The sequence below is a fragment of the Oncorhynchus clarkii genome, chromosome 12 (assembly GCF_045791955.1).
Source record: "Oncorhynchus clarkii lewisi isolate Uvic-CL-2024 chromosome 12, UVic_Ocla_1.0, whole genome shotgun sequence".
Classification (NCBI taxonomy): Eukaryota; Metazoa; Chordata; class Actinopteri; order Salmoniformes; family Salmonidae; genus Oncorhynchus; species Oncorhynchus clarkii.
The window spans coordinates 47,964,980-47,977,939 of NC_092158.1; the positions used below are offsets into that span (position 1 = coordinate 47,964,980).

The 12,960-nt window shown below is 42.3% G+C and overlaps 1 protein-coding gene across 3 annotated transcripts in view; it reads right to left on the reverse strand.

Annotated features, from left to right (window-relative positions):
* LOC139420760 (transmembrane protein 132E-like) overlaps window positions 1–12,960 on the reverse strand; it is a 367,970-nt gene that overhangs the window by 48,013 nt on the left and 306,997 nt on the right. For all 3 annotated transcript variants that reach the window (XM_071170969.1, XM_071170970.1, XM_071170968.1), the window contains exon 4: window positions 256–448. In XM_071170969.1, coding sequence (XP_071027070.1) covers window positions 256–448 — 193 coding nt within the window. The remainder of the gene's footprint in view (window positions 1–255; window positions 449–12,960) is intronic.

Consider the following 12,960-nt stretch of genomic DNA (forward strand, 5'->3'; position numbering starts at 1 on the left):
GTGCCATTACTAGGTGGCCTTGGCGGCCTTCTCTTAGCAGGTGAAATGAGCATTGAGCTAGTGAAAGAGAACCTCAAGTGCTGATAAGCATGCTTACCTATGACAATGGGGATCAAAGGTCCTTTAATGAGAGTGGCTAACTTATTTTCTTGCATGAGAGATCTGAATTGAACGGTGGCAAATGTTACAATAGACAGATTCAACTGATATGAAAATTATTATAGCATACTGTATGTGATGTCACAGGTTACTCACCATGGAGAGTGGGATGATAGCCTGAATGTCCTTCTGCACCACGGTCAACTCAGTCACCACCTTCTCTGAGTCCGGAGGCGGGTTCTGTCCCCGGTAGTCGATGTTCCAGTTGATCCTCCTGGTGACTGATTGGCTGGTGAAGTTCTCCATCTCAAAGTCCAGTTGCATCACCTCGATATTGGCCAGCGCATCCCTGTGGGGCGGGGAATGGAATAATTAAACGATTATAGCGTAATACGTCAATTACAGCAACATGTTACCAAAAACACAGCAGGAGCCAGCACCAAATCCAGCCATTTAATTAATTTACAAGGGGCTTAATGGGGTTCAGGGCTGCATTTGAACATTAAATACGCTAATGAGTAGGCTATCAGCGTAAACAGATGTTCTGTCAAGTATAAGGCATTATTTATTGAAACAATCAGAAAATGAAACAATTAGGCTGCTGCTTGTGCCCATCTGTTGTTTTGGAATAACCAATGAGGTCCAGAAATGTGGCATTCCTATCGACTTTTAGGAGCTACCTGACCATGCATGAGATCTCCATGCACATGCCTGAGCATGTGTGTCAGAGTTTTTTATGTTTGAGGGTGTTTATCAAAAGATATGAACATTAACGGCAGTGCGTCAACATGGTTCTAAAAACTGTCAAATGAAGGAGGCATGAAGGCCTTCACAATGTAAGCCTCAGGTGAGTCATCACTTAAATGAATGTGACTGAACTCTGGAAACTCCAGAAGTGAGTTGAACTTCTTTCAAGGTGATCGATGAGCCTTTAATAAGCTAAGCTTTGATAAAGACTATACGGTCGAAATGTGACAGTTCTTTTATAAAAGAGCCCCATGACAAGACATTACAACTGTCTCATTGGGTGTCGATGAAGCAAAATCTGTTCATGACATTTCTATGAACATCATAACCTTTACATGACATTTCCATCATCATTACCGTGGCCCATATATGTGCATAAGTACCAGCAGGTTATGGCTAGCACACATACAGTAGAGTGGTCAAATATACGATGTGAACATTCCCTCTTGTCATGTTCTGACCTTAGTTCTTTTATTATGTCTTTGTTTTAGTATGGTCAGGGCGTGAGTTGGATGGGTTGTCTATGTTAGTTTTTCTATGATTTGCTATTTCTGTGTTTGGCCTGGTATGGTTCTCAATCAGAGGCAGCTGTCAATCGTTGTCCCTGATTGAGAACCATATTTAGGTAGTTGTTTTCTATTGTGTTTCGTGGGTGATTATCTTCCATGTTAGTGTTTGTTTCCACACGGGACCGTTTCGTTTGTTTCACTTTGTTATTTGTATTTTTGTAGTGTTCAGTTTGTCTTATTAAAATGGACACTTACCACGCTGCAAATTGGTCCGACCTCTCTTACTCCTCATCAGAGGAAGACGACGAACGATACACCTCCTTCCATTTCAAACATCCATTACATTAACCACATGTACAGTAAACAAACTGTGTACTCGAACAAGCGTTAGTTTTGCCTGGGCAAAGATTACCATTTAACTTTTCACCCAGTTTCATTCCATACATTTAATGTACTAAAACATTCAATAAATTCTGCTTTTGAAGGATTTATCTTCTTGTAAGATGATATAAAACTATTGAATCAACTGTGGAATGACTATACTAGCAGACCAACATACTATGTATGTTTATTATATCACCTTTACTATTGCTCCAATTTGCGAAACCATCACATTTAAAAGACACATTCTGCACCGAGCAGCAGTATAGGCCCTACAGTAGGTTCCCGGTTTACAAGACCATTACAGCCAACCTTGACCTGGATCTGAAATTAACCATCCCTCCGCAGAGAGAAGGTAAGTCTGTTATTCAAAGGGAAAATGGCAGCATTGTAATGAAATTGGGAAGCCAAGTCCCTATCTGCAGTACAGCACTCCTCATAAAGGGCCTTACTGGAAACAGCATGATGAGAGCTGACAGCCTAAATAAGTTCTGCCTGTTTGTCTCAACATCACACACAGAATATTCTACTCCTTTATCCGTGACACTCCTTGCGAAACAGGTAGCTTGGCGAAACGACGCTTGACAACTAGAACTGAGAAAACCAGACACCCAAATCGTTCATGTAGGGAATGAGAGTTACACGGGTGGAAATTGAGTAAATGCGCTTTAGGGATATGTTGTGTGAGTGACGTGTTTTCTTCAAATGGAAGGCCTTGTTAACAACGCCCTTTCGTGCGTCCTGGTTAGCTTTATTAGCTGCGTTACTGTGGGCCATCAGTATTAATCAACCTGAATGACCTCTAGGCTACACCAAGATCATTTTCGAGTTCCGTATCTCACATGGTTCTCGGTTAGAGTAAATTAAAATCAGCCCTGTTGGATGTGTCCACTGAATTGCAAGAAACTGTGGTTGTGTCTTATTTTCTTGAGCATGCCAAGGGGAGAGATATGCCTTGCTACTGTAGCTATCACAGCACAGCTCCGTAGCAGAGGATTGCTAAAGGGCTGAGACAGTGATTCACACAAGTCACATGGCTGGAGCTATCACTTCAACACTTCACCCCATGCTCCAGGAATATTGAGCTCCCAGACCTGGGTTAAAATCCTTCAACCTAGCCTACAGTTGAGGCTCTCTCTTTCTTCTTCTAAGAGTTTGTACAGATATTACATAGCCCCACCAATTTTGAGACCCACCTTTCTAGCTTGGGGGGGATGCCTGTTTGGCATTTTATTTTAGCATTAATAAGTGTTACATATCAGGTTGCAAACAATGTAAAAAACATTTTTTTTTTAAACATGGTCTCTTTTTTGTTTTCTTAAGTAAGGCAGCTCCAAAATGCAGGTGGGGCAGCCAGTGGAATATACAGAGCGTAGGGATTAGTAATGTTCTCTAGTGATTGGCTCAGTGTTCTGTCGCTCATGGGGACACTATGTCACCGGAAAATCTAAGGGTAGAGCTTGAAAATTTCAAGCCCTTTGGTGCTGCCAAAGAGTTACATTAGAAGTACCCATCCAATAAGGCTAAAAGGTCATTGGCCACAGATAAAATTAAGTCAAATCATGTTATATATACAGCAGCTTTTATTGGACTGATCATGTCAACATCCTACTTTCAAAATCTTTGCTAGCAAGCTAGCAGTCATCATCATGAATCAAGTAAACAAATTCAACAATGAGTGGCTAACTGCAAGAACTGCAAAGCAATCACTACCCTGCTATTCAGTAGAGTGGGTGTGTGGTCCCAAGTCTGGGTTTACAGATCTCTTTTCCAAGCTTAAAAGGATAAACATTCAACATTGGCCATGGTGTCAATCCAGCATGACTTCTGCCTCGCTCAAAACAACTGGAAACTCACAACTGGGAAATCTGTTTTCAGTGAGTTCAAGACGACTGGGAAAATACGTTTTGAACGGTCATCTAACTCGGAATCTCAAGTCGGGAACTCAGGCCTCTTTTTAAAAAAAAAATTATTTCACCTTTATTTAACCAGGTAGGCTAGTTGAGAACAAGTTCTCATTTACAACTGCGACCTGGCCAAGATAAAGCATAGCAGTGTAAACAGACAACAACACAGAGTTACACATGGAGTAAACAATTAACAAGTCAATAACACAGTAGAAAAAAAAGAGTCTATATACATTGTGTGCAAAAGGCATGAGGAGGTAGGCGAATAATTAAAATTTTGCAGATTAACACTGGAGTGATAAATGATCAGATGGTCATGTACAGGTAGAGATACTGGTGTGCAAAAGAGCAGAAAAGTAAATAAATATAAACAGTATGGGGATGAGGTAGGTAAATTGGGTGGGCTATTTAGCGATAGACTATGTACAGCTGCAGCGATCGGTTAGCTGCTCAGATAGCAGATGTTTGAAGTTGGTGAGGGAGATAAAAGAAAAAAATCAGCGATTTTTGCAATTCGTTCCAGTCATAGGCAGCAGAGAACTGGAACGAAAGGCGGCCAAATGAGGTGTTGGCTTTAGGGATGATCAGTGAGATACACCTGCTGGAGCGTGTGTTGCCATCGTGACCAGTGAACTGAGATAAGGCGGAGCTTTACCTAGCATGGACTTGTAGATGACCTGGAACCAGTGGGTCTGGCGATGAATATGTAGCGAGGGCCAGCCGACTAGAGCATACAGGTTGCAGTGGTGGGTGGTATAAGGTGCTTTAGTAACAACACGGATGGCACTGTGATAAACTGCATCCAGTTTGCTGAGTAGAGTATTGGAGGCTATTTTGTAGATGACATCGCCAAAGTCGAGGATCACCCACGAAACACAATAGAAAACCACTACCTAAATATGGTTCTCAATCAGGGACAACGATTGATAGTCAGTTTTACTAGGGTAAGTTTGGCGGCGTGAGTGAAGGAGGCTTTGTTGCGGAATAGAAAGCCGACTCTAGATTTGATTTTAGATTGGAGATGTTTGATATGAGTCTGGAAGAAGCGTTTACAGTCTAGCCAGACACCTAGGTACTTATAGATGTCAACATATTCTAGGTCGGAACCATCCAGGGTGGTGATGCTAGTCGGGCGTGCGGGTGCAGGCAGCGAACGGTTGAAAAGCATGCATTTGGTTTTACTAGCGTTTAAGAGCAGTTGGAGGCCACGGAAGGAGTGTTGTATGGCATTGAAGCTCGTTTGGATGTTAGATAGCACAGTGTCCAAGGAAGGGCCAGAAGTATACAGAATGGTGTCTTCTGCGTAGGTGGATCAGGGAATCGCCCGCAGCAAGAGCAACATCATTGATATATACAGAGAAAAAAGTCGGCCCGAGAATTGAACCCTGTGGCACCCCCATAGAGACTGCCAGAGGACCGGACAACATGCCCTCCGATTTGACACACTGAACTCTGTCTGCAAAGTAGTTGGTGAACCAGGCAAGGCAGTCATTAGAAAAACCGAGGCTACTGAGTCTGCCGATAAGAATATGGTGATTGACAGAGTCGAAAGCCTTGGCCAGGTCGAAGAAGACGGCTGCATAGTACTGTCTTTTATCAATGGCGGTTATGATATCGTTTAGTACCTTGAGCGTGGCTGAGGTGCACCCGTGACCAGCTCGGAAACCAGATTGCACAGCGTAGAAGGTACGGTGGGATTCGAGATGGTCAGTTGACCTGTTTGTTGACTTGGCTTTCGAAGACCTTAGATAGGCAGGGCAGGATGGATATAGGTCTGTAACAGTTTGGGTCCAGGGTGTCTACCCCTTTGAAGAGGGGGATGACTGCGGCAGCTTTCCAATCCTTGGGGATCTCAGATGATATGAAAGAGAGGGTGAACTGGCTGTTAATAGGGGTTGTGACAATGGCGGCGGATAGTTTCAGAAATAGACGGTCCAGATTGTCAAGTCCAGCTGATTTGTACGGGTCCAGGTTTTGCAGCTCTTTCAGAACATCTGCTATCTGGATTAGGGTAAAGGAGAAGATGGAGAGGCTTGGGCGAGTAGTTGCGGGTGAGGGGGGGGGGGGGTGGAGCTGTTGGCCGAGGTTGGAGTAGCCAGGAGGAAGGCATGGCCAGCCGTTGAGAAATGCTTTTTGAAGGCCACCTAGCCTCAGTGCAGTGGGCAGCTGGGAGGAGGTGCTCTTGTTCTCCATGGACTTTACAGTGTCCCAGAACTTTTTGGAGTTAGAGCTACAGGATGCAAATTTCTGCCTGAAGAAGCTGGCCTTTGCTTTCCTGACTGACTGCGTGTATTGGTTCCTGACTTCCCTGAATAGTTGCATATCGCAGGGACTATTCGATGCTATTGCAGTCCGCCACAGGATGTTTTTGTGCTGGTCGAGGGCAGTCAGGTCTGGAGTGAACCAAGGGCTATATCTGTTCTTAGTTCTGCATTTTTTGAATGGAGCATGCTTATCTAAAATGGTGAGGAAGTTACTTTTAAAGATTACCAGGCATCCTCAACTGACGGGATGAGGTCAATATCCTTCCAGGATACCCGGGCCAGGTCGATTAGAAAGGCTTGCTCGCAGAAGTGTTTTAGGGAGCGTTTGATGAGGGGTGGTCGTTTGACTGCGGATCCGTAGCAGATACAGGCAATGAGGCAGTGATCACTGAGATCCTGGTTGAAGACAGCGGAGGTTTATTTGGAGGGCCAGTTGGTCAGGATGACGTCTATGAGGTTGCCCTTGTTTACAGATTTAGGGTTGTACCTTGATGGTTCCTTGATGATTTGTGTGAGATTGACGGCATCTAGCTTAGATTGTAGGACTGCCGGGGTGTTAAGCATATCCCAGTTTAGGTCACCTAACATAACAAACTCTGAAGCTAGATGGGGGGCGATCAATTCACAAATGGTGTCCAGGGCACAACTGGGAGCTGAGGGGGGTCGGGAGCAGGCGGCAACAGTGAGAGACTTATTTTTAAAATTAGTAGTTCGAACTGTTTGGGTATGGACCTGGAAAGTATGACATTACTTTGCAGGCTATCTCTGCAGTAGACTGCAACTCCTCCCCCTTTGGCAGTTCTATCTTGACGGAAAATGTTATAGTTGGGTATGGAAATCTCAGAATTTTTGGTGGCCTTCCTAAGCCAGGATTCAGACACGGCAAGGACAACAGGGTTAGCAGAGTGTGCTAAAGCAGTGAATAAAACAAACTTAGGGAGGAGGCTTCTGATGTTGAAATGCATGAAACCAAAGCTTTTTCGATCACAGAAGTCAACAAATGAGGGTGCCTGGGGACATGCAGGGCCTGGGTTTTTCTAGAGCTCCGACCTGAAGATCACTGACGTCATCATGATTCAACTTTGTTTCCCCCCCAGCTGTCTTGAATGCACCATAAATCCAGAGAATGCCTGACTTTGATGACAAAGAATGGCTAAAAAATTGCCCACGTAGGACCGTCGCGCCACCTTCCTGTTCAAGTGAATACAGCACAACAAGGTGAGTCCAAAAATGTATTGTATGCTGCTGCATAAATTACGTAATATGCCTGGGAGATATGTATACTGTAGCTAAGAAAGTAATACTAAGTGTATGTTGTGTAGTAAGCTGTTAGAGCCCATGTGCCTCACCCTAATAATTTGGTCCCAATTCCCCTCCTAATTTCACCTACTGTTCTGACTTGGTGGTGCACATGTAGCCAAAAGCCTGTTTTAGAGAAATATAATCATTGAATAATGTAAAAGCTTGCATTGTCTGCTTATAAGCCCCGTTGACTATGTCCGTCCTATCTTGCTCATTAATGTCCTAATCGAAATGACGGAATGCCTCTTATCCGCTCATCGCCCCCTTATGCCGTAGTTTGCACATCTAAATTGTCAGTAGAAACCACATTTGTTTAAGCAAGTTAGCCATATCAGCTATGTTTTTTTAAAAGGCTGTAAATGAGGATGAATTAACTGTTTCGCTGCCAGACAAGGCTCCGCTGATAGCCAGGTGTAGCAGTGGTAAGGTGATGGGACTGCTGTTGTTGGGACTCTGCTGTTGGGATAGCTTCATGTAGGATCTAACCGTGTGTGGGACCTGTTGGTCACCGTTATAGTGCAATGAATGTATTGTTTAGTGATGTGTTGTGTAGTGGGTTTGCCCCTCCAACATTTACATGCTAAAATCGCTACTGCATAACCCTATAGACTAGGCAAAGACAAATGTGGCAGTCAAAAGATGTATTCAAGATGGCGCCGGAGAGGATGGATGCCGTTTTATTGGCTCTTAACCAACTGTGCCATTTTGTTTGTTTTTTCACATTATTTGTAACTTATTATGTACATTATGGCAAATCTGACCATAATTCTATCCTCCTGATTCCTGCTTACAAGCAGAAATTAAAGCAGGAAGCACAAGTGACTCGGTCTATAAAAAAGTGGTCAGATGAAACAGATGCTAAACTACAGGAATGCTTTGCTAGCACAGACTGGAATATGTTCCGGAATTCTTGCCGATGGCATTGAGGAGTACACCACATCAGTCACTGGCTTCATCAATAAGTGCATCGATGACGTCGTCACCAAGTGACTGTACGTACATATTCCAATCAGAATCCATGGATTACAGGCAACATTCGCACTCAACTAAAGAGTAAAGCTGCTGCTATCAAGGAGCGGGACTCTAACCCGGAAGTGTATAAGAAATCCCGCAATGCCCTCCGACAAACCATCAAACAGGCAAAGTGTCAATACAGGACAAAGACCAAACCGTACTACACCGGCTCTGACGGTTGTCAGATGTGGCAGGGCTTGCAAACTATTAAAGACTAGGGAAGCACAGCCGAGAGCTGCCCAGTGACACAAGCCTACCAGGTGTGCTAAATCACTTATATGCTCGCTTCGAGGCAAGAACACTGGAACATACATGAGAGCATCAGCTGTTCCGGACGACTGTGTGAGTAAGACCTTTAAACAAGTCAACAGACGGATTACCAGGACATGTACTCCGAGCATGCGCTGATCAACTAGCAAGTGTCTTCACTGAACTTTTCAACCTCTCCCTGTCTGAGTCTGTAATAGCAAAATGTTTCAAGCAGACCAGCATAGTACCTGTACCCAATAACACTATGGTAACCTGCCTAAATGACTACCGACCAGCAGCACTCACAACTGTAGCCATGAAATGCTTTGAAAGGCTGCACATGGCTCACATCAACACAATTATGTCAGAAACTCTAGACCCACTCCAATTTGAATACCACCCCAACAGATCCAGAGATGATGCAATCTCTATTGCACTCCACACTGCTCTTTCACACCTGGACAAAACGAACACCTATGTGAGAATGCCATTGTTTTTTTGGTCTCTGTCTGTTCACTGAGTTCTCATTGGCAAAGTATATTTCATAGGAACTTGTTTTCAGTTCCTACCGCTTCCACTGGATGTCACCAGTCTTTGGAATTTGGTTGAGGTTATTCATTTGTGCAATGAAGAAGTAGCCCATCTAGGAACTGCGTAATACTGTTTAGAATTGGCCAAGACATGAAAAGTAGCGTTAGTTTCCTCTCGTCCTCTATTGTAAACAGATAGACCCGTATTCAATTTGATCGATTATTAACTTCTTGATCCTACTTGAGACGCAGATGTCTCAACTAGGCACCTGGAAATGCAAATGCGCTACGCTAAATGCTAAATGTACTCGTTAAAACTCAAACGTTCATCAAAATACACATGCAGGGTATAGAATTAAAGCTACACTCGTTGTGAATCTAGCCAACAAGTCAGATTTTTAAAATGCTTTTCGGCGAAAGCATGAGAAGCTATTATCTGATAGCATGCAACACCCCAAAATGCCTGAAGGCGACGTAAACAAAAGATTTAGCGTAGCCGGCGCTACACAAAACGCAGAAATAAAATATAAAACATTCATTACCTTTGACGAGCTTCTTTCTTGGCACTCCTATATGCCCCATAAACATCACTATTGGGTCTTTTTTTCGATTAAATCGGTCCATATATACCCAAAATAGCCATCTATGGAAGCTGTGTAATTCAGAAAAAAACATCGTTTTAAAACGCAGCGTCATTTTTTTAAATTAAAAAAGTTGACGAGAAACTTTCACAAAACACTTCGAAATACTTTTGTAATCCAACTTTAGGTATTAGTAAACGTTTATAATCTATCAAAATGATCACGGGGCGATGTGTATTCAATAGCTCCTCGTCTTCAAATCAATAGCCGAAAATGTGCACTTCAAAACATCCTGGCGGAGACCGGAAGAAATGGAATCCAGTTAGTTGGTTTTACCAACAAATAACTCCCCGGATAATGACGACAATGGCGACATCGTGTGGAATCTGTAGGAATTGCATGCAGGTCCATAGTTAATTTTGTGCCCTTTTAACAATCCATGAAAGTGACGCATGGATATTATTTTTAGCTTTCAGTGAGCAGTTTTTCTTGCGCTTTTCGATGAAACACACGATCTGTTATAGTCACAGCCGTGATTTAACCAGTTTTAGAAACTTCAGAGTGTTTTCTATCCACACATACTAATAATTTGCATATACTATATTCCTGGCATGAGTAGCAGGACGCTGAAAAGTTTTTAACAGAATGTTCGAAAAAGGAGGGGGTAGGCGTTTAAAAATACCTAAAGTTGTATTACAAAAGTAGTTTGAAATATTTTGGCAAAGTTTATAGGCAACTTTGAAAATATTTTGTAGTGACAATCAACAGGGTTGGAAGCTGTTTTTTTCTAGATCAAACGCGTCAAATAAATGGACATATTGGATATATATGGACGGAATTAATCGAACAAATGGACGGAATTAATCGAACAAAAGGACCAATTGTGATGTTTATGGGACATATTGGAGTGCCAACAAAAGAATCTCGTCAAAGGTAAGGCATGTTTTATATTTTATTTCTGCGTTTTGTGTAGCGCCTGCAGGGTTGAAATATGCTACCCTCTTTGTTTACATTTGTGCTATCATCAGATAATAGCTTCTTACGCTTTCGCCAAAAAGCCTTTTTAAAATCGAACATGTTGGCTGGATTCACAACAAGTGTAGCTTTAATTGAGTATCTTACATGTGTGATTTAATGAAAGTTTGATTTTTATATCAATTTATTTGAATTTGCCGCACTGCATTTTCCCTGGTTTTTGGCCAAGTGGGACGCGAGCGTCCCCTATCCTAGAGAGGTTAAGGGCTTGAAAGTAAGCATTTCACTGTAAGGTCTACACATGTTGTAATCGGCACATGTGACAAATAACATTTGATTTGATTTGAGTTTGATTAGTCAGAGAGTGCCTCCACAATTCTTCCTTTGAATCAATATTGACAATTATAAGTCAAGAGCAACATCCGTGAGAGCATGCCAACTCGACCCTGTTGATTGCTTTACCCTTTGTTTAAAATTGAATTATTCAACGTGTTAACCGAGAATCAATTTCCATCAAATCTGATTTTCCTTTCGTCCCCACGGGGATATGGTAGGACACTGCATTTACAAAATGAATACTGCCATAATTAGGGAGCCATTTGCAAAAATCGATAGCCTAGTACAATGCATAACAAGAGGTGAGGGAGGATCCAGACAACAAGAAAGCATTAAGCAGTGGTGTGCTGGGGCTAAGTGTAAATGGGCCTGTGCTTAGAATAACTTCAGGGATGATTAAGCAGCAATCCAAAGAAACTTTTGGGGGCAAAATAAGGCCAAACAACAAAGATTGTTAATTGGATCAATTGTGTCACCACATTCAAAAGAGCTAACCTTGTCCCCTTCAGACTAATTTGTGATGACTTGCAGATCAACCAAACACAAGTGTTGAAACATTATTTATACTCCGTGGTAGGATGCGTAATGATCTTTGAAAAAAAGACAAGTGAGATACTGGTATTTATTTATTCTTATTTAACTAGGGAAGTCAGTTAAGAACAAATTCTTACTTACAATGACAGCCTACCCCAGTCAAACCCTAACCCAGACAACGCTGGGCCAAATGTGCGCCGCCCAATGGGACTCCCAATCACGGCCGGTTGTGATACAGCCTGGAATCAAACCAGGCATTGCATCTTAGTCCTAGAGGGGTTACTACAGAACCTGGTTCGATTCCCTGAGTGTGTGCACCTATCAGAAGTCCATGAAGTACATGTTTATGAATGTGGTGTTAACCTCTTAGAGTCGATTGACACATTTGTGCGTCAATCTTAGTTACATAACAACAAATCCCCATCAAAATCTGTCAGTTTAAGCTAGAGATATTTTGCCTTGGATCCGTCTCAATACACCTAGTACTTCTGCATCTGCGATGAAACGTGGCAAAGAAAGCCACAAGTGTTAGGAGACTCGTCTGACGTCGGTACCCGTCGATGTGCCAACTTCTGTCTGGTAGCATCCAAACTATTTAGGCTACAAACTAATAGGAACCCAATGTGGAAAGGGGAGATTCTCACGAACACGATGTAGTTCTCCATTTTGCTCTACGACCCTCACAAATGTCACTCGTCCGAAGGTAACCGGTAACGGATAAATAAATTAAAAAGTGGGGAAGTATGAAGGTAGTTTTGTGACTACACCAAAAAAAGGGGTTAAATACTGTATGTTATATTTAAAGAATTAACCACCAGGTCCTCACATGTTTCTTTTACATTAACATGGTACATATTGTTTTCATTACACTTATGATGAACACATAATGACTGTATGCTGTCATACAACAACGGCATCCTTAACACAGAGCATCACATGGTCGACATTAAAAGCAGTCACTATTCTTAGTTCCTTGTATAACGAACATGTAACCAGGCTATGGAAGAAAGTAATCGTTTCCTCTATCAGGAAATGCTAAATGCTCCGAAGCGCCGCCTTCGCCCAGAAGATTGATCACACTGTGTGATTGAAGATGAAAATATGATCAATTATTGGCATGATGTTATGCCAAACCATGTAAAAATGAAGGCTTTAATAAACCTATTAGGCTTAATGTGGTAATATAACTGGGACCATCTTTTGCACGGATCTACTCATACTACTTTTGTGGGCAAATGTATAAAGCAGCCCAGCATGGTCCATTATCTTAAATATATACCAATGTCGGCACAAAAGGACAGAACTATATCACAGTTAAATGTGCTTTCCAACAGGTCCCAGCATTAATGTTATTGCACTTAGCTTGATAAAGTGGGCCTGATTCTATCGTTTTTATTTACTTTTAACAGCTAGAAGGCCAAATCAAATGAAAATAGGAAATTGCCTACTATTTGTCCTCAGAGACTGCTACCTGGCTCTAAAATGTAGGCAAAACACATTAGTGACAAATTAAATGCTTTGAAAGGCTGGTC